Below are 25,523 nucleotides of genomic sequence, written 5' to 3'. Positions count from 1 at the left end.
AACAGACACAGCTGTGGAGCAAATTCAGGGTAGCCAAACTTCAAAGACAATGAATACTCAGCCAAGGCAAGTCTGTTATGCTAAGATCGAGGCTTTGTTTAGAAACTATGGGACCCTGAATCATGGGACGTGGATGAATCCTCAAAGACTTTGGCTCTCAGAGCATGCTGAGGTTCCCTACCCCTCCGTATTCAGAGTTAGTGATTCTTCCATGAGACCCTATTTGAGTTAGCATTTCCCCTATGTGAAAAGACCCCTCCTCTGCAAGACAACTGATTTCCCTTCAGAAGCTGACCCCTCTTCTCACCTGGCTGCCAGATTGATAACTAGGGTTAAATCTCAACTAAAACAACTGGGCACATACTGGCAATGATAAGACAGATGCTGTAAGGATTAGCTAGGATATACTAGCAGAAACCATGGGATTGGATTTTGAGTATGCCTGATCAACTGCTGTTTGTTTAAGAGTTTATTGACTTAGGAGCACTTTCTTAGAACACGGGATTTAACACCCTAGGAAGGGGATGGGACAAACTAACTGAAACGGTGGTTTTATTTTATTTTTTGAGACGGAGTTTCACTTTAGTTGCCCAGGCTGGAGTGCAATGGTGCAATCTCGACTCACTGCAATCTCTGCCTCCCGGGTTCAAGAGATTTTCCTGCCTCAGCCTCCTGAGTGTCTGGGATTTCAGGTATGTACCACCATGTCCAGCTAATTTTCACCATATTGGCCAGGCAGGTCTCAAACGCCTGACCTCAAGTGATCCACCTGTCTCGGCCTCCCAAAGTGCTGGGATTACAGGTATGAGCCATCACACCTGGCCTAAGGGTGGTTTTAAAAACCTGGAGAAAGTGATGGCCCATACTGAGTGAACTTGAAATGCATGAATTACTATCAAGTAGGGGTGAAATAATGATAAGGCAGGGAAATAGGCATGCTGGAATGTATGTATTATGTAGGGCCAGAAAACCAATCAGAGGATTATGCTTCATAGGAGAACCTAGAAGACACCTAAAGGCCATCAGAAATGCAGTGGTTAGAGAAGTACCAACATAACTAAGGAATTCAGGAGTGGTCCTCTTCCATAGTCCAGGGCTGACTAAAGGAGAAGCAGTCTCAGAGAGTAGCTTGCTAATAGCAGTGGTGACAACGAGTAGAGGCCAGGTGGTGGTAGAAAACTGCCCAGCAGAAGTCCCCCATAAGGATAGAAAAGGGTACACCTAGGATTAGCCCAGGCAGAACAAGTAGCACTGTGACCTGCCTGAGGCGGTAGTGCAGGCTCCCACTTCAATGCTCCTTCTTTAGCTTATACCTACTGGGCATACAGAGGGTCCCACATGACCAGCTGAAGTCAGAAGAGACAATCTGAGCTTCATTTATAAATGTGTTGGCTTTGTTTGTGGATAAAAGCTGAAAATAAATGGAGGCTGCTTTACAGTCCCCTTCAGGACTGCCCTTGAAAAACAGTAGCGAGATACAATCTTTCCAATGACAGAAGCTTCACCAGGTACACTTGGTCATTCACTTTGTGTGGAAGGAGAGGTGGTCTGACATAAGAATACATATGGAATCACAGGCAGTAATTAATGGCCCGGGAGGCTGGTCAAGAGCCTAGAAAGCAAATTCTGAGAGACTGATGTAAAGAATTCTGGAGTAGGGACAAGTGGGTGGACATATGGAGATAAGCACAAAGTGTAAATTGTTGTATCACACATTAATGCCCACCAGAAAGCATGTACCAGAGAAGAGGCAATAAGCAACCAAGTAGATAAAATGGCTTAGCCAACTGACATTAGCCAGTCTTCATTATCCATCACTTAAGAACTGGAAAGGGCTGGGTGCGGTGGCTCACACCTGTAATCCCAGGACTTTGAGAGGCCAAGGCGGGCAGATCATCTGAGGTCAGGAGATCGAGACCAGTCTAACTAACATGGTGAAACCCCATCTCTACTAAAAGTACAAAAATTAGCCAGGCGTGGTGGCGCATGCCTGTAGTCCCAGCTCATCAGGAAGCTGAGGCAGGAGAGTCACTGGAACCTGGAGGCGGAGGTTGCAGTGAGCCAAGATCAGGCCACTGCACTCTAGCATGAGCAACAAAGTGAGACTCCATCTCAAAAAATAAAATAAAATACAACTGAAACGAATGGCATGCAAATGGAGTAGTTACCCTGGCAAAGATGGGGAAACATATGGACCCAACAGTGTAGACAACAGCATTTACTTGCCAGTGCTCATCTAGGTACTGTTACCACTGAGTGTCTAATCTGCCAACAATAGAGACCAATACTGAACCCATGAGATGGCACTGTTCCTCGAGGGGACCAACTAGCCATTTCTGGTCAAGTTGACTACATTGGACCTCTTATGTTATGGAAGGACCAATGATTTATTCTCTCAGGAATAAACACTTACTTCAAGTAAGGGCTTGTCTTTCCTACTTACACCTTTCTTGCCAGCACCATGATCTGGGAGCTTAGAGTAGCTAATCTGCAGGCATGAACTCACACACAACATAGCGTCCAACCTACTTGATAGCAAAGGAAGTAGAGTAGTGGGTCCATGACCATGGGATCCTCTGGTTATACCAGACACAATGCCATCCAAAATGCAACCAGGCTTCTAGATCTGGCTGGCTGGTGAGATGACCTGCCAAGACCCAAGCTGAGAGGCAACACTGTAGCAAACCCTGAAAAAGTTGCTCCCCAATTGTGTGTGGAGAAGTGGATCTGCATGGCATGGGAGGACCGTGGTAACCACGAAGTGCACCTCGTGGATCTCCCTTCAAGAACCTGAAGTATTTGGGCTCAGTCCATGATCCTCCTGGATAGCCCCCAGCTAACGACTGAGCCATTGCTGCCCGGGTTGGAACTCATCTATGGGAAATCTTTATACCGGAGCTTTCTGGTGGGCTGGCTGAGACTTTCTCAGACAGGCACTATTGTCTGTGGCTGTTCCCACACAACCCTCTTTCTTTCCCCCATCTCCTTACATAGGCATCAGACTTGCACTGCATCTGAAGACTTCCTCCGCCTCCTCTTGCTCCGCCTTCTTTCTAATTCCCAGGCAGTTTTGACAGGTGTCTTTCACAGTACAGCTGTTGCATGTCTAACTCATCCCAGTGTCTCCTTCCTGGAGGGCCTAAACTGACACATGTGATCGATTTTTCTTACCAGCCAATCTAATAACATTAACTTATATTTCTTACTTCACCATCACCCCACCAATGGGCCTCTAAATAACAACACACACTGAAGTACTCATTAAGGATCTCAATTTGTACTGTTAGCTACAGCACCTGTAATAAACCTAAAGTCACTAATTCATTCATTCAACAATTATTTATGAAGTATCTACTCTATTCTAGATACTCTGGTACGCAATGGGAATACAACAGGAACCGAAACAGAAAAAAGTTCTTATCTTCATGAAACTTACATTCTAATGAGACAGGCAGACAGACAATTAAAAATTGACCAGACCGAATGCGGTGACTCATGCCTGAAATCCCAGCACTTTGAGAGGCCAAGGCAGGAGGATCACTTGCGTCCAGGAGTTCGGGAAGAGCCTGGGAATCATAAAGAGACCCCTTCTCTACAAAAAGCAAAAATAAAAAATAGCCAGGCATGTTGGTGGGCGCCCCTAGTGCTAGTTACTCGGGAGGCTGAGGTGGGAGGATTGCTTGAGCCTGGTAGATGAAGGCTGCAGTGAGATATGACGGCACTACTGCATTTCAGCCTGGGAGACAGAGGGAGACCCAGTCTCAGAAAAAAAAAAAAAAAAAAAAAAAAAAACAGCAGAAAGATGCATATTGCTTTTTATTCCTCAATGGATTTGCCTTTCACAGTGTGACAGTGCAAACATCAGCCTTGGCTTTTTATTATGAACAAATAGAAGAAAGAACCATATGTAAAATCTCTGTTGCATTTTTTTTTGGTAGACTGACTAAAATGGAAAGTTATTAGAGAGTATTTTTAAATGAAATTCAATGAAACAAACCCTCTTCTGCATAATAAGAAGCAAAAGCTGTGTGGGAATTGACACCACAGAGTCAGAGGGAGAGGACACACACACACACACACACACACACACACACACGAGAAGGCAATGTGAGGACAGAGGCAGATTAGAGTAATGTGACCAAGGTATGCCGGCAGCCACCAAAGCTGTCAGGCAAGGAACAGATTCTCTCATAGAGCTTCCAGAGGTAGAAGAGGCCTGCCGACAACTTGATTTCAGACATTTGGCCTCAGAATTGTGAGAGGGTAGATTTCTGTTGTTTTACGCCACAAGTTCCAAGTTGATGGTTGTTTGTTACAGCAGCCATGGAAACTAATACACCAAGTTTATAATTTATCTTATGTAATTTAAAAAACTCAGACATCATTTACATACAAAATTCACCCTTTTAAACTGTATAATAAGTAATTTTTAATGTAGTCACAAGTTGTACAACCATTACCACTATCTAATACCAGAATATTTTTATTACTCCCCCAAAAAAACCCATTAGCAGTCACTGTCCATCTCCCCTTTCACTGTTTCCTAGCAATCACTGCTCCATGTCTTGAATGTGCCTGCTCTGAACCATTCATAGAAATGCAATCATACAAAATGTTGCTTTTTGGTCTGGTTTCTTTCACTGAGCATCATGATTTCAAGGTTCATTCATGTTGTAGCATGATAGAAATTAACCCTTCCAGAATCCCAGTGTTAGGTATTTGAATTTTAATATAGGTCAATTATATACATAATTTTATACATGTATAAATTTTTTTCAAGGCCAATTATAAAGAAAAAAGAAGCCAGCTGCCACACCAAGTCTATGGCCCTCCGTGAATCTCAGGACCTTCTTCTGTCCAACTTTGAAAATTAGGGGAAAAAACAACAAAACAAAACTCATCCCCTACAACAAAGTATGGAAGATTAAAAGCCACCTAGGAGAAAGAACCAGGATCTGGACTTAAAATTCTGTGGGCTAATCCCACAGAGGAGGGGAGACGCAGCCAGGTGAGAGAGTGGCCCCCCAGGTCTGGGTTGAGAGGCCTCCCACACTGGGATCAGGGCCCCGTAAAGCACAGAGCAGCAAGCAGGGCCAAGACCAAGGCCTGGTGGACAGATTCAATCAGAGGAGACACACGAATCCTTTTTAGACTTAGACAATGTATTACTTACCTAGACAGAAGGTAGCCAAAAGTTCCAGCTCCCTGTGATCCTTGTCTCATACAACAAAAAGGATGACCCAAAACAAAGGGGGCCAGATGATTGCCATGTGAGCTGTGGGCCATCGCATTGCCGAGAAGCCCATTCTAAACTGCAGGTAGGCAGTTTTAGAGTCTGCAGCTGTATTCTAAGGCAGAAAACTTCATACCTCACCAGAACCCAGGAGGCATGAAAGACTCCTGAGAGATGGCCTTGGAGCCACTAATCATGGACCTCACATTCTGTCATGTGCTGGGAGAATAATAAGGTGCTTCCGCCAAGACTCAGGTTAGCTGTGGTTCCAGCCTTTGCCTGCACAGCCTATGTGGATATGTCCAAGATCACCCAGTGTGCCATAGTGGAGCCCATTCCCCTAGCGACCCCACAGGGAGTCTATCATTGGGAATCTCATGTAAAGACAATAACTTTTGGAGTTCTGTGCGTGCTTTCTTGCAAAGGACAGGAGGACACCTATTGTTCAACCAATCATACTCAGTAGGGACAGCCAGGGAGGCTAAGAATTCCTGATCTAGAGACCATATGATTGTTAAACTGCACATAGTGCCAGTTTAATTAATATTCTTTCCCACTTCCAAGATAAGGAAATTAGTGCCGAGGTTACAGGAATTTTGACATCTAATAATACAGTCATGTGCCACAGAACAACGTTTTGGTCAAGAAGAGACTGCATATATGATGGTTGTCCCGTAAGATTATGATGGAGCTGAAAAATTCCTATCATCTAGTGATGTCACAGCCACCTCAATGTTGTAATGCGACATAACATTTTGTGTTTGTGATGATGCTCATGTAAAACAAACCGATCGTGCTTCCAGTCACATAAAACTATAGCACATACAATTATGTACAGTACATAATACCCGATAGTGGTAATAAGCAACTATGCTACTGGTTCATGTATTTATTGTGCTATACTTTTTATTGTTATTTTAATAGAATATACTCCTTTTACTTAGGTTATTTTTGTTTCTGTTTTTTTTTTTTTTTTCGAGACGTAGTCTCACTCTGTCACCCAGGCTGGAGTGCAGTGGCGTGATCTTGGGTCACTGCAACCTCTGCCTCCTGGGTTCAAGAGATTCTCCTGCCTCAGCCTCCTGAGTAGCTGGGATTACAGGTGCACACCACCACACCCAGCTAATTTTTGTATTTTTAGTAGAGGCGGGAGTTCACCATGTCAGCCAGGCTAGTCTCAAACTCCTGACCTCAAGGGCTCTGCCCGCCTCAGCCTCCCAAAGTGCTGGGATTATAGGCTTGAGCCACTGCACCTGGCTCCTTTTGTTTGTTAAAAGATTAACTATAAAACAGCCTCAGGCAGGTTCTTTAGAAGGTGTTTGAGAAGAAGGCATTTTTATCACAGGGGATGACAGCTCCATGCTTGTTACTGTCCCTGAAGACCTTCCATTGGGACAAGATGTGGAGGTGGCAGACAGTGATATTGATGATCCTGACCCTGTGTAGGCCCAGGCTAATGTATGTGTTTGTGTCTTAGTTTTTACCAAAATAGTTTAAAAGTTAAAAAAAAAAAAAAAGGAAATAGAAAAAAGCTTATAGAGTATGAATATAAAAAAATATTTTTATACAGCTACACAAAGTATTTAATGTTATTATAACATCAAAAAAGGTTTAAAAATGTAAAAGCTTAGAAAGTAAAATTGTTACACTAAGCTAAGGTTATTATCAAAGAAAAATATTTTTACATAAATTTAGTGTAGCTAAATGTAGGGTGTTTTTAAAGTCTACAGTATTATACAGTAATGTCATAGCCTTCACATTCACTCATCACTCACTCTCACCCAGAGCAACGTCTAAACTGCAAGTTCCATTTATGCTAAGAGCCCTATACAGGTGTACTATTTTTTTTTATACCATATTTTTAATATTTTATACCATGTTTATTTTGTAATTTCTTGATTGCACATATATGTTTTGAAAACTTACTATCATCCAGATATTGAATCACACTGATACGGCTTGCCTCTGTATCCCCACCCAAATCTCATCTTGAATTGTGTCGACTCCCCACGTGTCAAGGGAGGGAGGTGATTGGATCATGGGGGTGGTTTCCCCCATGCTGTTCTTGTGATAGTGAGTTCTGACGAGATCCGATGATTTCATACGGCAGTTTTCTCTGCTCTTGCATGCTCTTTCACCTGCCACCATGTAAGATGTGCCTGCTTCCCCTTCCACCATGATTGTAAGTTTCCTGGGGCCTCCCCAGTCATGAAGAACTATGAGTCAATTAAATCTCTTTTCTTTATAAACAACCCAGTCTCAAGTGTGTCTTTATAGCAGTGTGAAAATGGACTAATACACACATGCTGGATAGAAATTGGTGAGTAAACAAAGCCCCATTCTCATCAAGTTAGTAGGGAAGACAGGCACATAATAAATATAATATATATACACAATAAATATATATACACAAGTGATGCTAGGTGGAAAGAAGGAAAACCTTTTATTACAGTAGGCATATTGACCGACACAAAAATGTAATGTACACAATAACTGTTAACACCTTTAAGAAGTCTACATAACCTAGTGAAGAGGACAAGGTTTACACATTTTTATCAAGAAATATATTTTAAAAAGTTTTCCAACTTTATAATTTAGTTCTTTTTTCCAGTTTTTCTTTATTGATATTATCTATTCGGTTAAGCATTGTTCTCGTATTTTAATTATTTAGACATGGTTTCCTTTAGACTTCATTTTTATGTATATATTAATATTTAAAAATATTTTTTGAGACAGGATCCCACTCTGTTGTGCAGGTTGGAGTGCAGTGGTGCAATCACAGCTCACTGCAGCCTCAACTTCCTAGGCTCAAACGATCCTCCCACCTCAGCCACCAGAGTAGCTGGGACCACAGGCATGCATGATGGGCTTTCACCATGTTGCCCAGGCTGGTCTTGAACTTCTAGGCTCAAAGCAATCCACCCATCTCAGCCTCCCAAAGTGCTGGGATTATAGGCATGAGTCACTGCACCTGGTCTATAATATTTTTATATTTATCCTATAAATAATACATATATTTAATAGCTCATTTAAAGTATTTGTAAGTCCAACAATAAGACCTCTCAGGAATGGTTTCTATTGACAGTTCTTTTCCTGTGCATAGGTCATACTTTCCTATTTCTTTGCATATTTCAATATTTTTAATTGAAAACTAAGTATTTTAGATAATATAATGTAGAAACTCTGGAAATCAGATTTCCCCTACCCTTAGGGTTTGTTGTAATTGCTGTTTTGTTGTTTCTGCTGCTGCTATTTGTTAGCATAGTGACCTTCCGGGACTAATTCAATAGTCTTTACTCCCTGTACTGTACAGCAACTGAAGTCTCTGCTCAGTTAACTTAGTGGTCAGCCAATGATTTGACAGACATTTCCTTAAATTCTGTGAACCAATAAATATTCCATTATTTGCTGAGAAGCTCTAGATGTATGTATGTGTGTTAAGACATGCCCTCAACATTCAGGCAGCTTAGAACTCTGCCTTAGCCTTCACTTCCTACTTGCACAGAAACTCCAATCAGCCAGAGGTGAAAGAGTAGGGCCCTCTCAGGTCTTTCCCAGGCATGCCCACAGCTTTGCACATTTATGCAACCTTTTAGATCCCCGGGAATGTATCAGAGCTTTTCAAAGACCCTGTGGACAGCTTGTTCCCCAGATTTTTTGTTTGAAGTTTTGACCAGGCTCTTGTTTGTTCCATCTGTTATCACAGTGTCAAACCACAGAAGTGAAAATAACCAATGTGGGAGAAATTTTAGGTAAATATTCAATAAAACTTTGTGTTAGGATATGGTGCCAAGAAAAGTGAGGAGACAGAAATGATGCTGAGCCTCCTGTGTCATTCTCCCCGACCCAACTGCATTATGTTCATTTGGAGATGTGGGCAATTCACTGGCAGAATGGACTCTGCTTAAGGAACAGGCTCTCTTCCTTTACTCAGGATGAACTCCCAATGCCCCCACTTACCGTCATGCACTAGCATCAAGCAAATTTTTCTTGAATTGATTTCCACATAGTTTTACTGTGATTCAGAAGAAAACCAAAATTACTTGGCACAAGATGTTAAGCCCTAAATACTATATAATACAAACCCTTCTGTATGTCCAAGAAGAAGATAGATTACATACTGAAGACTAAATCAGGATTGTTTTTCTACTGGACAGTGGGGCTGAGGAAGGGAATCAGGCTTCATGACCATTCCATACTGTAATTTTAACTCACAGAATCTGTACTAAAAATTCCTTAAGCACTTACACTGTTAACAAGATCTGTTGCTACAACACACCTGCACATAAATGTTTGCCCATAGTTTCACCTATGGCAAGTGAAAACAGCTGTTTTATGATGGATATGGTATTAAAAAAAAAAAAACCTACTCCAGAATTTAAATTTACACAACTTAAACTACGTAATTTAGAATCAGTATACTCAACAATCTCTAAGCAGCAGCAGCCATTCTTAAATTAGCACTTAAAATGTAGTGGCCATTTTTCTTCAGAATAATTCTCATCAACATCTTTAGCACAACAGGAACTCATATATTTTCATTTTGTTTTTATCCAGCCACTTATAACCATCCTCATGTTCTTCCAGATCTTACATGATCATCCAGTATAGCCAAAGAAATGTCCTGGCTCCAAATGCAATCTGGCAGTTGCTATCGATTACCCTGGGCAATTTGGGATTACTGTGATTTGTTCCTCAAAAGACTGTCACACATTGTTATGCCACATTCTAAGTTAGACTTGAGATCCTTTCTCTGTAGGAACAAAAAGAAGAGGAACGTTGCAGCTCTGCTAGGTTACAGATGTGTTAAGTAGTAAGCACAGTGTGAAAACCCGAAAACTATCAGTTATTATGGCCAAGTGGTTTCTCTGGTTCTATTAAGGCATCAAAGCTACCTCACTCACTCACCTAAATATATCCTAGACATAAGAAGGCCACTGTGTAAAACAGCACTAATAATCAATTACTAGGCTACCATTTGACACAGTGAAATAACCACATTCAAACTCAGATTTTCAGGTAGTCAATCAGCTAGTAAACTAGGTCTAGCTCAATGGATAAACACCACTCACTTTACTTATTTAATTATCTGTGACCAGTGACAACTCTCAAAAAAAAAAAAAAAAAATAGTAAGCCTTCTATTTTTCCAGGTCAAAAAAGCTGACAAAATCTCAGCTCAAAAACTTAACATCTGATGAGTATACCAACTTCTCCTTAGGATTTTTTTTTTTTTTTTTTTTTTTTTTTTTTTGCTGTGGCAAGTGAGTCTACATAACACTATCCTGGTGCACCAAACCAACACAGAGAGCCTTTTCAAAATAACACAAACACAGGAAAACAATCTTTCCAGACAATGATCAGAAACAGCTTGCAATGGGTCTCAAGGAAGAAAGTGGAGGAATTGGTCAATGCCAAAGAGCAGTATCCTGTGAGTGTTAGCTATATGAGTCTATGAACGATTTTTGAAAGCACAAGAATTATGTTGCAAGCCCACTGACTTACCACTATTCAAATTCCCCCTCACACGTATCAGTGCATAAGGGTGAGCAACCTTATGCACAGTGCATAAGGGTGAGCAACCTGTTTGGTTGATGCCTGGATCCCTGGCACCCACACAGGGGTAAGCATGTAGTAGGGGTAGAAGTAATATTTGTTAAATGTATGAATAAGTGATTGTCTTATCTATGAGTTAAATAATTAGATAATATTCACAGTCAATACTGCCAGAAAATGTAACTATTTGTTGATAACTCAACCTCAGTGAGAGCCCCTACTTCTGATTATGAAAACCTTTTTCCCTAAGGACCAACACTGGGTATCTTCTATCACATTTATTCAAATTGACATCACATGGCTCTAGTTCACTAAGAATACAGAATTTCTGCTCCTCCCCTAGAAAAGCAGATTATGAAGAAACATTAAACTGAGTTTCCACCAAAAAAAAGCTAGTTATCTTCAATAAGTTATGCTATGAAATACAAAGAAAGGCTGAGGAACTGCTCCATACTGAAGAAAATTAGAGTCATGCCAGTAGATAATCTTGGATCAAATCCTGGACCAGGAGAGAACATTCTGGAATAATCCCCCAAACCTGAACAACGTCTGTGGAGTAGATGGTCTTATCAGATCAATGCTGATTTCCTGATTTTGATGATACATGCTGTGGTTATGTAAGAGAGTAATTTTCAAAAAAGAGTGTTCGCCACAACCAGTACACCATCAAGCAGTTCCTGGCTCTGTGGCTCATGGAGATTAGAATAATGAGCAACTTGGATAAAATTCTCAGATTCCAATTACCTGCCAACAATCCACTATGAAAGCACTGAGAACACAGGGTAATGTGTTGACACTGAAAATGAGAATTCACAGAACAGTGAAAAGAATGCCAGGAAGGGTAGTAAAGGGACAAAAAGTCCAAGAGAGGAAGCACAAACATCCAGGTATGGAATAAGAGAACTCTAGAAGGCAATGGTCCTGTCTGGTCTTGGGTCTGGAGAGTTACCAAGGATAACACATAGAAGAGGGATAAAGGGAACAGCTAGGCTCAAACCTAGTGGTTTTCTCATATTTGCTACCAGGAGACCAGGGCTGTGTTATTATTTTCATTAAAAACGAACTGTAAGTATTATTCAGCAATAAAAAGGAACAAATTTTGTGCTACAACACAACGACAAAACATCGTGGTAAATGAAATTAGCCAACACAAAAGGCCACGTATTTTACTACTCCATTCATATGAACTATCCAGAAAAGGCTATACTACAAAGACAGAAATTAGATTTGTGCTGGCTTGGAACTGGAGGGTGGGAATGATGATTAACTATAAACTACAATATGCCACAATTTTCTCATCTAATATATCGTGAAAATTACAGTATCTAACTCATAATGGTCCTTTGAAGATCAAATGAGATAACAGATTAAAAACTTAGAACAATGTCTGGCACTCAGTAAGGGCCAAGATATTCACACACACACACACACACACACACACACACACACACACACCCCTTTTAACCTTAAAATAAGGAAACCTGGAAAAAAATTTATTGTAACATTCATGTAATAAATTATAAACACAGAAAATTATGTTTATACTTAAAGATTCAACAACAAACTATATTTTCTTTACATAGAAGCCCTTTGCTGAAAATGGACTCCATTTTACATTTTCACTCTAGTCATTTATTTATTTATTTATTTTTTGAGACGGAGTCTCGCTCTGTCGCCCGGGCTGGAGTGCAGTGGCGTGATCTCGGCTCACTGCAAGCTCCACCTCCCGGATTCACGCCATTCTCCTGCCTCAGCCTCCTGAGTAGTGGGGACTACAGGCACCTGCCACCAGGCCAGGTTACTTTTTTGTATTTAGTAGAGATGGGGTTTCACCATGTTATCCAGGATGGTCTTGATCTCCTGACCTCGTGATCCACCCACCTCGGCCTCCCAAAGTGCTAGGATTACAGACGTGAGCCACCATGCCCAGCCGTGATTTTTATTATAAATATTAGAGGCCGGGTGTGGTGGCTCATGCTTGTAATCCCAGCACTTTGGGAGGCCAAGGCAGGTGGTCTCAAACTGAGGTCTGGAGTTCGAGACCAGCCTGGCCAACATGGTAAAACCCAGTCTCTACAAAAAATACAAAAATTAGCTGGGTGTGGTGGCACATGCATGTAATTCCAGCTACTCGGGAGGCTGAGGCAGGAGAATCACTTGAACCTGGAAGGCAGAGGTTGCAGTGAGCTGAAATTGCACCACTGCACTCCAGCCTGGGCAACGAAGAAAGGCTCCGCCTCAAGAAAGAAAAAAAATATTACGATGTTGTTCATCCTGGCAATAACATCTAGGCCAATAAACTCTGGAAGTCAGTACTACTGGGGCCAAAGGCACCTACCTCACTGACCCACATATACTTTCTCATGTTTTCTTGTCCTTTATAATACATGCTGTGGCAGTGGAGGCTCCCAAGTCCTCCCTTCCCAGTAGGTGTCAAACAGTGATATAGATGCAGCCTCATGAACTCAGTCTTGTTCACGGGCCCTTTCAATCCAGGTACAAAGTGAAAAGCTGCTAATCCACCACTCTACCAGCCAAATAAATGGTTTAATTTTAATCCTTTGAAATAACTACTGCATCAAATATAATCTATATATCTTTGGTTAAACTATTTTCTCGCTGGCATCAACATTTACATCCTCTCATTTATTATCTCTCAGGCCATTATTCTCTTATTCTTCGAGTATTCCCAGAAAAAGTTTCTAACATGAAGAGAGAACAGAGACAAATTTCAAGGTTTAATAAATTTTATCTTGATAACATCAAAAACAAGTTTAGCTTTTACATTGCAATATAAAAAATACATTAGTCTTCACATTAGTTTTACATGGAAATATATAATTATTTGAATATTTAAATATAGCTTTTCTTCAACCAAAAAAAAAAAGTGTTACTCAGAGCCCTAGTTACATAAATAATTTAAATGCACAAATGCAAAAACACACTTCACACGATACTGTCCACATACTGTAGAACTCAGGACAATTACAATAAAAATCTATGCAAAATACTGAACAAGAACAAGATTAATAAAATACTCATTATGGTTGTAATTTGACTTTTTACTATTAAAAGAATTTAATGCACTCTTGAATACACAAAAACATCAATTGTTTTATCTAATCTGCAAATTAAGCCAACATTTATTTAGACAAAGGGGCACATCTTGTATACTACCAAATTCTGAAAGTAATTTCCAATTTAATTTAAATTATAAGTTTCAACAATTTCAAGTTTTCACGCTTGTCTAAAATAATGATTACAAGAACTACTAAACATTTCAAAAACTTTAAACAAAACCATCAGTACAGCACTGTACTTCTATGTTTGGTAATATAAAATTTAAATATAAACCTTCTCCCTGCCCCCAATGAAAATGGTACTTAGAAGGGCTTCCAATGTGAAAATGGTAACATTTGTATAACTTGAAATTTGAATTACTTGAATTATAAGAACTGTTATCTCACATGATGTAATCACAATAGATATAACACATCATAAGTACGTAATATATATTTTCATTTGATCTCTTGCTTTTAAACTTACACCAAAAGAATACAGAATGTCTATTAATAAAATTTAAGGGAACTATGTGTATATTCCACAGGGAAAAAAGACACCAATACCCACAAATAGAATATTTTATACATCAGCTGTTTGTTTACTTCCTAGTCACTAGGATAAAGCTTTGTTCCTAAGTTAAAATTGGAGGATTATTTTAAACTACTGGCCCACAGTGATCTTTTAAGAAGAGAAATGAAAATATATTTGTGTATGAGGAGGCAAGGTCGAAGGAAATGAGATATATGCTGCTTTGCAACTAAAAACAAAAACATTTGTTTTTAAACATAATTACTATTTAAATTTAGAAGTAAAGAAATTACAAAAGAACTCCATCATAGCATACACACAGGTTAAACAATGGCCCCTGAAATAAAACCACATTTAGAAACCAACTGTTACACTATATTTCATTATTTCTAAGGTAACACATTTTAAATTCTGAAATCAAGATATGGTTTAACACTGACCTTAGTTTCAAGAAAATACGGCAGTCATACAATATAGTTGTAATTCATGTTTCCCCTTAACATTAATGATAGAAGATCCAGGATCTTGGCTTAACATGAATGAACGACAACTGAATGCATCTGTACCAACTCAATCAGTGTCCCTGAATGCAAGTTCTGGATGTATTCTGAGTATCCCAGACTCAAACTGCATCTCGTTAACATCTTTTATTTGAACTGTTAAAATCTGTTAACAAGTTAAAGACAAACTAATGTATAAATACAGGTTTCCACTCGCAAAATGGGCCTCCACAAAGATTACCAGTTTTATTCAATTCTTTGAAATATTAAGTAATTTTCTAATGAGAATTAATGGCCTGCCCAAATATTACCAAGCCAATAATTTCAGTACAAATTATTAAAAACTGATATGGTAAGCTGGGTGCGGTGGCTCACGCCTGTAATCCCAGCACTTTGGGAGGCTAAGGCAGGTGGATCACAAGGTCAGGAGTTAGAGACCAGCCTGGCCAACACAGTAAAACCCCCACCTCTACTAAAAATACAAAAATTAGCCAGGCATGGTGGCGCACGCCTGTAGTCCCAGCTACTTGGGAGGCTCAGGCAGGAGAATCACTTGAACCCAGGAGGCGGAGGTTGCGGTGAGCCGAGATCAGGCCACTGCACTCCAGCCTGGGCAACGGAGTGAGACTCCGTCTCAAAAATAATAATAATAAATAAAAATAAAAATAAAAATAAAAACTAATATGGTAATGCCTAAAATATTTTTAGGAGATAAGGCCACAAAGTAACCTGGATTTTCATATTAAACCACCAACTCTTCATGTAGAAGGGAGTAAAGGTGGTTAAAAAAAGGGGGGGAATGCTTAAACACATGGGCAAAATTATTTTCCCTTTTAAGATCTAATAAGGCTAACCCAAAAAACTTATAGAGACTGTATGTGTGCATGCATCCAAATGATAAAAGTTAGAGACTTGCAGATCCAATTTAAATGAAGCAGGAGGAGTTTGTGTTAGGCATAAAAAAAAATCACCAGTTTTTAAAAACTGTATTAAAGATTACGGAATCTCATTTTCTGGAATGTTTTAAAAAGAAAGACAAACTACATTTTGTTTGTATTCATTTAAGTCAACCCCATTCAAAAGCTGACATAATTCATTATAGTTCCTTCTTTGTAATAAGTTTGCTATATTCATTCTCACAATGTTAAATTTGCAGGGATGAGAGAGATAATCATAAAAAATAAGAGGGATATGATTTGAGGAACAAAATTCTATATATGGTGCTAAATTACTTTGTGACATAAATTAAGATGAAGTTCTTCTACAGAAAATGTTGGACAAAGGTTGCTTTGAATCTTAAAATGAAAGGACTCTAAACACTAATTTTAAATGAATATAAAAATTGTGAAAAATAATATTGATAGCAAAATAGTTCAAGATTAGTTTTCTCACCAAAGTTGGGAAAGCTGTGTGTGCAAAGTACCAAATATATTTCAATTGAAGTACTGAATCCTCAACTAGCCTAAACACAAAAACAACTTCTATTTTGTCTCATTACCTCTCAATTTGTTTGCTAGCCGAGTCATCCTTCTTCCACATTGTTGTAAACAAGATGAGCTTCTCAGATCATATGCTCTCACAGGTCCAGCAGGACTTCTCTTTCGGCCATGGTAGCTTTCATCACTCCTCTTCTTCCTTCGTGTGATGTGGCAAGAAGCCCGCACAGGCACAGGTCGCTTTGCAGGAGGATTTGCCGTAGCGCTCGACAGCTCTTCAGCACCAGCTGGTGGAACTGAGGAATTCAAAAGCACTTTAGCTGTTCTCTTCACCTCCTTTAGCCTACTGACAACAGATTTTTTCTTTTTCAGATACATTCCAAGAAAAGCCCTCCTGGACTGATATCTATGACGTAAAAAAACAGAGTATTTTGAAATATACTTTCTAATTATATCACTTGGTTTGGTCCGAATCCAAATTGACTGTTTCTCTGAAGCTTTTCTGGGTTTTTGCTGGAGAATAATTGGTTTATAAACCTTTTTGGGACAACCTAACTTATTACTACTGGTTGTCACCTTCTTTCCATGAATTTTCTTTTTACTTTTACTTTCCAAAAACTTATTTCTAACTGATTTTGGAGAGATTTTGACAACATCACGATTTAAAAATGTTAGCTGGAAATTTCTTTTCTTTGGAACCTCATGAGCATGCAGAATCTTTGATTCTTCCAGAAACAGAGAAGGGTCACTGGTTCCCTGACGTGAATTAAATCCGTATCTTGCCGGCACTGCCATTAAAGGTGCTGAAGCAGAGCCTTGTCCATCAGCATCATTATCTCCTGCACTGGAGTTTTGGTTGCTCCTATTAAAATGAATTTTAACCCAGTTACGCCTCTCAAACTCTGGTACTAGTACATTCAGGGGAGGATTAATTACAATTTGCTTAATCAGGGGCTCATAATAATCAAAGATATTCCGTTTATATTTGCATATAAACTGAATATCATTATCCCAACTATGGTGCCTCATTTTAGGGAAGTGGAGGCCTTCACCCTCCTTCAGTTTAATATTTAAAGAAGAAAGAATACAGACTAAGGCTTTGGGTTGCATGGGCTTCAAAACTTTAGTACATGATGCAGGAAATTCAACTGTCCCAATTTTGACTTTCTTTTTAGTTTTTCTGTCATCCTGTAAACGTGAACACTTACTTTTTGGTGGGTCTTCCTCTTGTCTAATTATTTTTCTTTTCATCACTGGGTAATTCTTACAACTGGTCTGAGTACTATGGCTGATTTTCGCTGTCTGGCGTTGAGAAGCCACACGCCACTTTTGCTTAGGAGGCCTCTCTGCTGAAGGATGACGATGGCATGGTTTATCTAAGGCCACTGACAAGTCATCAATATCTGAAATACCACAGACAATATCATCACTTTCTGACAGAGCTTGAGTTGGTACAGTGTCCTCCTTACCCTGCAAGTCAGCCCAGGTAACCTTTTTTTTTCCCTTCAAAGAAACTTTTTTGGTCTCACAGTCATCATCAAAGTAACAGTGGAAACGACCTTCCCTAAATTCCTTCACAAGAGCATTAATTTTCATGTCATCTTCTCTCATTATCTGAGACCATGTTTTCCCCACAAATGAAGGAGGTACATGAGGTAAGGCTTCAAGAACTGGTTCATCAGTATTATCTTCTATGACACCCTTTGCTTTTTTCAGGTTCCTTACAGAATCAACCTTGGGAACACAGCTTGACTGGGAATCACGGTTCTTTTCTTTCAAGTCAAAAGACACCTTCTTACAAGGGTGTCTTTTCTTAACAGTTTCTTGAGGCTGATCAGTATCAGACAGAAGAGGGGGAGCACACTGAAAATTCATCTCAAAACCATCCGGTTCACAGCTCACATCTTCTAAATCTCTATGTTTTAGCTTTGAACGTTTTTTTTTATCGGCCCTTCGATGGAGCGCTGACTTGGAAGAGGCACCAAAATCCACTGCAGAAGCACTAGACTGACAGCTCTTACCTTTTAGGCCAGCATTTCTTGGATCTTTCCGAAGCTTGGCTTCTTTGCGAGCTTTCTGCAGTCGGTGAGTCGTTCGATGAGAAGTGTCTCCCAAATTAAATTTTCCTTTAGAACCATTATATCCACAGCTCTTATCTTCTGAGTCAATATATTTCGCCATTTTCTCATCAGGTCCTTGTGACTCGTAAATCATGGACTCATCAGAGGCATCAACATTAAAACTCATTTCAGAACCACAAGACTGACAACTTGGCTCTCCCAGAATAATATAGTCTTTCTTCCGGTTTATTATTTTGAAAGTCTCTTTGCATTGGTTTGTCATTGAGGGAGTAGAGGCTTTACAACTACACCTGACTTCAGAACCAAAAGAGTCACAGCTCTTATCTTCTATATCAATACATTCTGTATTTATACAGTTGATATCTTTGACAGTCAACTGAGGTGGGTCAGTCACTAACTGAAGGGGAATATCATCTGAAATTACTTCATAATCACTATCACTGGGCACCAGATCCAAAAGTATCACCTTTGGAAGATGTGTTTCTTTGACTGACCCTGGAAACTGGTTAACCACTATTTGAAAAGGAACATCAGAATCATACATCATTTCTGAATCACTAGGTCCACCAGTCTTTTCTTCCATGACAACATGCTCTTCCTTCTGAAGGTCTGCCTCTTTGTAAGACACTTGAGGTTGGTCAACTTCTGACTGAAGACGAACACAAGAATCACATTTTATTTTAGAACCACAGACTTCACAGTTCTTACTTGCTAGATTATTATGATTCTTCTTTTGCACGTTTATTTCTTTGACAGGCACAGAAGATTGATCAGTCACAAACTGAACAGGAATATGAGAAGCATAACTTACATCAAAATCACCTAATTTATAGCTCTTATCTTCCAGATAAATATGGTCTTCCTTCCAAAGATTTATTTCTTTGGCAGATTTTTGAAGCTCATCTGCTGCTGCCTGGAAAGAGTCACTGGAATCAGAACTTTCTTCAGGACTGTAAGAAATACTGCTCTTATCTTCCAGACTGGCATGCTCCTCTTGCAAAATTTGGGGTTGTTTTATCACTGACTGAGGAGGGATATTTGAAACATAAATTATTCCAGAATCACTGGGCACATAGCCCTTATCATCCAGACAAACACGTTCCTCCCTCAAAAGATTTCTTTCTTTATTCACCCCTTGAATTTTATTAGTCACAGACAGAAGGGGTTCATGAGAATCAAAATTTATTTTAGTATTGGTAGGTTTGACAATCTTATTTTCCAAGTCAACATGCTCTTTCCAAAGACTGACCTCCTTAACTACTCCTTCAGGTTGGCCAGCCACTGGCTGAAGAACAGCAGAATCATACATAATTTCAAAACCCTTAGCTTCATTCCTGCTATCTTCCATGTCAACTTCTTCATCCTTCCAAAGGCTTATTTCTTTAACGGTTTCTCTCAGCTGGTCAGCCACTGACTGAAGAGGGTCATCAGAATCAAAACTTATTTCAGAACCACAACGCTGATTGTGCTTACCTTCTAGCTCAATGTGGTCCCGCTCCAAAATAGTTATTTGAGGTCGATTGACTATTGACTGAACCAAGAAACGAGAGTCCAAATTCATTTCAGAACAACGATATTGGCTGTTCTTAACTTCCAAGTACATATGGTTTTCATTCTCAAGGTTTACATGTTTAATAGCTACTTTGGGTTGATCAGCCACAGATTGGACAGAAACATCAGAATCATGTATTAATTTAGAAGTACTAGGTTCATTAATCTTATTTTTCAGGCCAATAACCTCTTCCTTCCATTGGTCTATTTTTTTAACCGCTTCCTGAAGTTGTTCAGAATCAAAAGTTATTTCAGAATCACCTGATTTACTGTTTTTGTCTCTCAGATTAACATGTTTTTCCTTCAAAAAAGCTAGCTGAGTTTGGTCAGTCATTGACTGAGGTGGAACATTAGAATCCAAAATTATTTCAGAACCACTACATTTATCATAGTTTTCTAGAACATATTGCTTCTTTCTGTTTATTTGGTTAACAGCTACTTGAGATTCAGTTACTGAATAATGAGGGACACTAGAATCTAAACTTGTTTTTGAACCACTGAATTCAGCACTTCCACCTTGGAATTCAGCATGCTTTTCTCTTTGAAGCCATGTTTCTTTGACAATTACTTCAGGTTTGTGAGTCGCTGGCCGAAGAGGGACATCAGAATCCAAACTTGTTTCAAAACCACTCTTATTTTCTAAGTACATGTGCTCTTTTGTGTGAAGGTTTATTTTTTTAATGGGATCTTCAGAATGTCCAGTCACTGAATGAAAAATGATATTATAATCCAAACTTACTTCCGAATCAATAGGTTCATTTTCCTTATTTTCTAAGTGTACCTGGTCTTCTTTTTGAGGATTTAGCTTTTTAACAGCTACTTCGGGAGAATTAGTCACTGAATGACGAGGGGCATAGGAATCCAAACTTATTTCAGAACCACTGGGTTCATCATTCTTCCTTTCTAAGTGAATGTACTCTTCTTTCTGAATTACTTCTTTAACAGCTACTTCAGGGTGATCATTTCCTGAATGAAGAGGAATATCAGAATCAAAAGTTATTTCAGAAACACAAGATTCATTACTTTTACTTTCCAGATCAACAGTTTCTTCCTCATAAACAGCTACTTCAGGTTGGTCAATTACTGAATAAAGAGGAATATCAGAATCAAAAGTTATTTCAGAACTATCTGACTCACAGCTCTCATCTTCCAGGTCAATGTGCCGTTCTTTTCCTTCAGCATCCAGATGAGACTGCTCAGAAACTGACAGAAGAGGCGGGTCAGAATCAAAAGTCAACTCAGAGCTGGAGCAATCATAGCTCTTAACTTCCATGTCAATATTTAACTCTTTAAGATTTACTTCATCCAAAGCTTCTTGAGGCTCATCGTGAGCTGAATGATAAAGAGAAGCCGGAGAATCAGAACTTAGAGAAGAACTGCTAGACTGAACACTCTTATTCTCAAGGTCAACATCCACTTTCTGAGGCTCTATTTCTGCTACTTGAGGCTGGTCAGCCACTAACTGAGCACCGGTGTGAAAACCCATTACAAGACCATGGGATTCATAGTTCACATCCATAAGGTCAGCATTCTTCTCCTTTAGAAGATTTATCTTTTCAACGGCCCTCTGGGATTCATCTGCAACTGTCCCGAGTGAGACATCACAATCAAAACGTGCTTTAGCACTACTGGGTTTACGCTTCTTATGTTTTAGGTGGACTTGTCTACCTTTCAGGTTTCTTCCTTTGACAGTCAGCTGGGGATGATCAACTACTGACTCAAGAGAAACATCACAATCAAAACTTGTTTCAGAACAACTCGATCCATAGTTATCAACCAAGCCAGAATGAGCCTTCTTCCGAAGTTTTGTTTCTCTGACAACCACCGGTGGTCGGTCAACCACTGACTGCAGTGGGAAAACAGAATCAGCACTTACTTCAGAACTACTGGAACCATAGTTCTTATCAACCAAACCAATGTGCACTTCCTTAGAAAGGCTTACTTCTTTTACAGATTGGTGAGGGTAGTCACTAGTGGACTGAGGTGAAGCATCACAATCAAAATTTGTTTCAGAATCACTAGATTCATAGCTTTGGTCAACCAGGCTAATACGCCTTGCATTCTGAAGACTTATTTCTTTAACAGTCATTTGGGATTGGTTCGTAACCAAGTGAAGAATGTCACCGCAATCAGAACTTCTTTTAGAAACATAAGATGTATTATTCTTATACTGTACATCAGTACATACTTCCTTGGAAAGGTTTACTTCTTTGGCACTCACTTTAGATTGGTCAGTCAGTGAATGAAAAGAGGAACTGCAATCAAAACTCATTTCTGAACCTCTAGATTCATAGTTATCTTCTTGGTCAATTCGCTCCTCCTTCCAAAGATTTATGTCTTGTGCAGTCTCTTGGGGCTGATCAGATGCTGACTGAAGAGAGCTACAATCAAACTTCATTTCAGAACTCACTGAGCACTTCTGTTCCCAAAAGGCTTTCTTGTTAAAAACCAAGTGCTTTTCTTCTTGGGTACAATCCATATTAGAAAAGAATTCCTCATGGTGCTTTGGAATAGTATCTTCAAAGATTCCTTTATTCAAAGGCATGTCAGTTTTATTCGGGTTTACTGCTAATTTGGAAGGAGATTTAACTCTTAAGGAGTCCTTAGTACCCATGCGTTCCTGGAATTTCAAGCCAGCTGACAAAGTTTTACCCTGAGATTTTACATCTCTCCACAAAACCAACTTATCTGAATTCATGCGTAAGTATTTCCTATTTGATTCTTTAGGTTTCTGATGTGAAAATGAAGAAGTTTCTACATGGGATGATGGCACAGGATTTCTAGAGGCCCCGTCTGGCTGTTCAAGGTATTTGTCAACTTTGTTTGGGTCACATTTGCTAACTGAATCCAAATGAGCTGCTGCCGGTAAACCAGTTGTATTAGTTGTAACTGGTCTATCATTAGAGCTTTCAGATAAACAACTAGCAGGAGCATTATAAATCACTGGCGGGCGTACCAACTTGCTTCCATTATTTGTAGCCTGACCAATATCTACTAGATTACATTTTTTCACACCGGCCCCAATTTTATGAACAAACTCCAAGGGCTGCTGCTGTCCCTTCTCCAGTTTTTGAATAACTGATGGTCGAACTGAAACCTCCTGTGTGCCTTCCTGAGATTTATGAGGTCTGGAATGTAACTCTTCAATAGGTTCTGAAGCCTCGGAGGGTCTCTCTTCAGTAGCATCCTCATCCTCAATCTTATCCTCATCCTCTTCCTCTTCTTCAGAAAAATCATCATCCAAATGCACCACTTCAGATGATGACCCAGTATTCACATGTGTCTCATCTCGTGTTGAACTAAAAAGAAAGGGGGGAGACTCATAAACATATTCTAATATCTGTTTAAAATATTAAAAGAGAGGCATAATAAACGTTATTTGCTTTCTATTCTGGACTATCCTTAAAGGACAAGGAATCCAGGCAGTCACCACAGGCTGAACACTGCATGGACTGCGGGGAGGGAATTACTGCAGAAGGTGGAGGTGGTGCTACCAATTGCTACTGAAATACAAATGGCCCCTAAACATAAATGATTAATCAAATAAAATCATATATTATTTTTCAATTATCAGAGTAGTAACAGCAAAAAGTTTGACATATGTTACTTAACTTTGTATGCTTCAGTTTCTGCCTCCAAAAAAAGAGAATCTTACACTATTTTCCTCATGAGATTGTTTTGATGAGTAAATTAATTGTTACATGTAAGGAGCATTAAAATGAAGAAACAGCTCGACACATAGTAAGCATTCACAAATGTTAGCTATTATTAATCTTAATACAATGTTTTGGTGAAGGTGTAAGAACAAAGGCACTTTAATACATTGTTCACAGGAATATAGATCAGTTAACGGTTACTGGTTAACCTCTATGTAGATTTGTAACCTCTACAAAAAGCAATTTTGCAATGTCTATTAAAATTAAGAATGTACATACCCTCTGACCTCTAATTCCATTTTTGGTTTTCTCATGGGTTTAATGAGGCATGTACAAGAATATTTACTGCTGCTTTTGAGAGGAGGGAGGAGTAATAGCAAATGACTAGAATCAACCTGAATACTCAGTAACTGGGTACTGGTTAAATAATTAATGGTTTTTAATGGAATACAATGTGGTTTTTAAAAATAATAAAACACCTCTATACATACAAATAAAAACCAATTACTATAAACATTGTTAGTGAAAAGCAAGGGTACACAGAAAGCTACCATTTATGTAAAATAGAAGGGAAAAAATAATGCACTTAGAATATCTAGAGAATGGCACATACAACTGTAGAAGTCTAGAGGTATCACGTGTTACCTCTAGTGAAGTGATTACAGGATGGCAGCAATTTAAGAAGACTTACTTTTGAACGTGCCCTGTGAATTATGTCTATGTATATGCATTTCCCATTCAAAATTTAAATTCCATTATTTTTAAAAAGACCCAAAATTTTCATATCTAGAATCAGTCTATGAATCTCTTCTATCAGTATCAAGACAACATGTTTAACCAAAGCATTTCAGGGACTGCTCTTTCATGTATATAACCAGCTGACCTAATGATATTGCCATGGCCTGAACTCTTTTTTTTTTTTTTTTTTGAGACGGAGTCTTGCTCTGTCGCCCAGGCTGGAGTGCAGTGGCCGGATCTCAGCTCACTGCAAGCTCTGACTCCCAGGTTTATGCCATTCTCCTGCCTCAGCCTCCCGAGTAGCTGGGACTGCAGGCGCCCGCCACCTCGCCCGGCTAGTTTTTTGTATTTTTTAGTAGAGACGGGGTTTCACCGTATTAGCCAGGATGGTCTCGATCTCCCGACCTCGTGATCCGCCCGTCTCGGCCTCCCAAAGTGCTGGGATTACAGGCTTGAGCCACCGCGCCCGGCCTAGCCTGAATTCTTAAAGTCAGGCAAACATTCATTCACGTAACAACCATCTACTAAGGACTTACTACTGCATTACAGGCACTATGCTAGGTACTAAGGCAAAATCAAAAAAAGTTGAGCTGCCTCTTAAAGACCATTCAAGTAGCTGCAGAAGGCAGACACATAAAAAATAATAACAATTCAAGGAGGTAAGTATCATCACATCTAGACTTAAGAAAAAAAAAAAAAAAAAGATTAAACTGTCACAGCCAAGAAAGACCTAAAGAGACATTACAAGTGAATGTAATGTGGTATCCTGGATGTGATTCTGAAACTGAAAAACTAGTAAAACTAAGGAAATCTTAGTTTAAGAAAACTTAGTTTAAGTAGAAACTAAGAAGTCTCAATAAACCATGGACTTTACTAATAATCAGTTCATTACTTGTAACAAATATACCACATTAACGTTAATAATAGAGAAACTGGGTGAGACAGCATTATAGGCCCACTCTGTACTATTTCCTCAATGTTTCCATTAATCTGAAACTGTTTATAAAAACAGCCTATAAAAATTAAAAATAAACACCTAAAAATGTATTGAATTTTTCCAATTTGAGATGTCATTTGTCTAAGAGAACATGCACATGTGTCAGCCATATGCAATTTTATTTTAGCCTAAGTATTACTGTTACTATCTTTCCCATATAAATTGATTGCCTTAATATTAATTTTG

At 39.2% G+C, this 25,523-nt stretch overlaps 1 protein-coding gene across 46 annotated transcripts in view; it reads right to left on the bottom strand.

The window, feature by feature from the left end:
* Positions 1–13,516: 13,516 nt before the first annotated feature.
* ZDBF2 (zinc finger DBF-type containing 2) overlaps positions 13,517–25,523 on the bottom strand; it is a 72,161-nt gene continuing 60,154 nt past the window's right edge. For 34 of the 46 annotated variants that reach the window (XM_065525917.2, XM_065525915.2, XM_074009856.1 and 31 more), the window contains one exon: positions 15,924–23,245. In XM_065525917.2, coding sequence (XP_065381989.1) covers positions 16,360–23,245 — 6,886 coding nt within the window. In that variant the 3' untranslated portion in view covers positions 15,924–16,359. Of the gene's footprint in view, positions 23,246–25,523 lie in introns of all 46 variants that reach the window. The other 12 variants (XM_005574046.4, XM_005574052.4, XM_065525919.2 and 9 more) reach the window with 7 other exon arrangements.

Source organism: Macaca fascicularis, chromosome 12 (assembly GCF_037993035.2).
Source record: "Macaca fascicularis isolate 582-1 chromosome 12, T2T-MFA8v1.1".
Classification (NCBI taxonomy): domain Eukaryota; kingdom Metazoa; phylum Chordata; class Mammalia; order Primates; family Cercopithecidae; genus Macaca; species Macaca fascicularis.
Note: the sequence above shows the minus strand (reverse complement) of the source record. Positions and strands in the feature narration are given on the sequence as shown.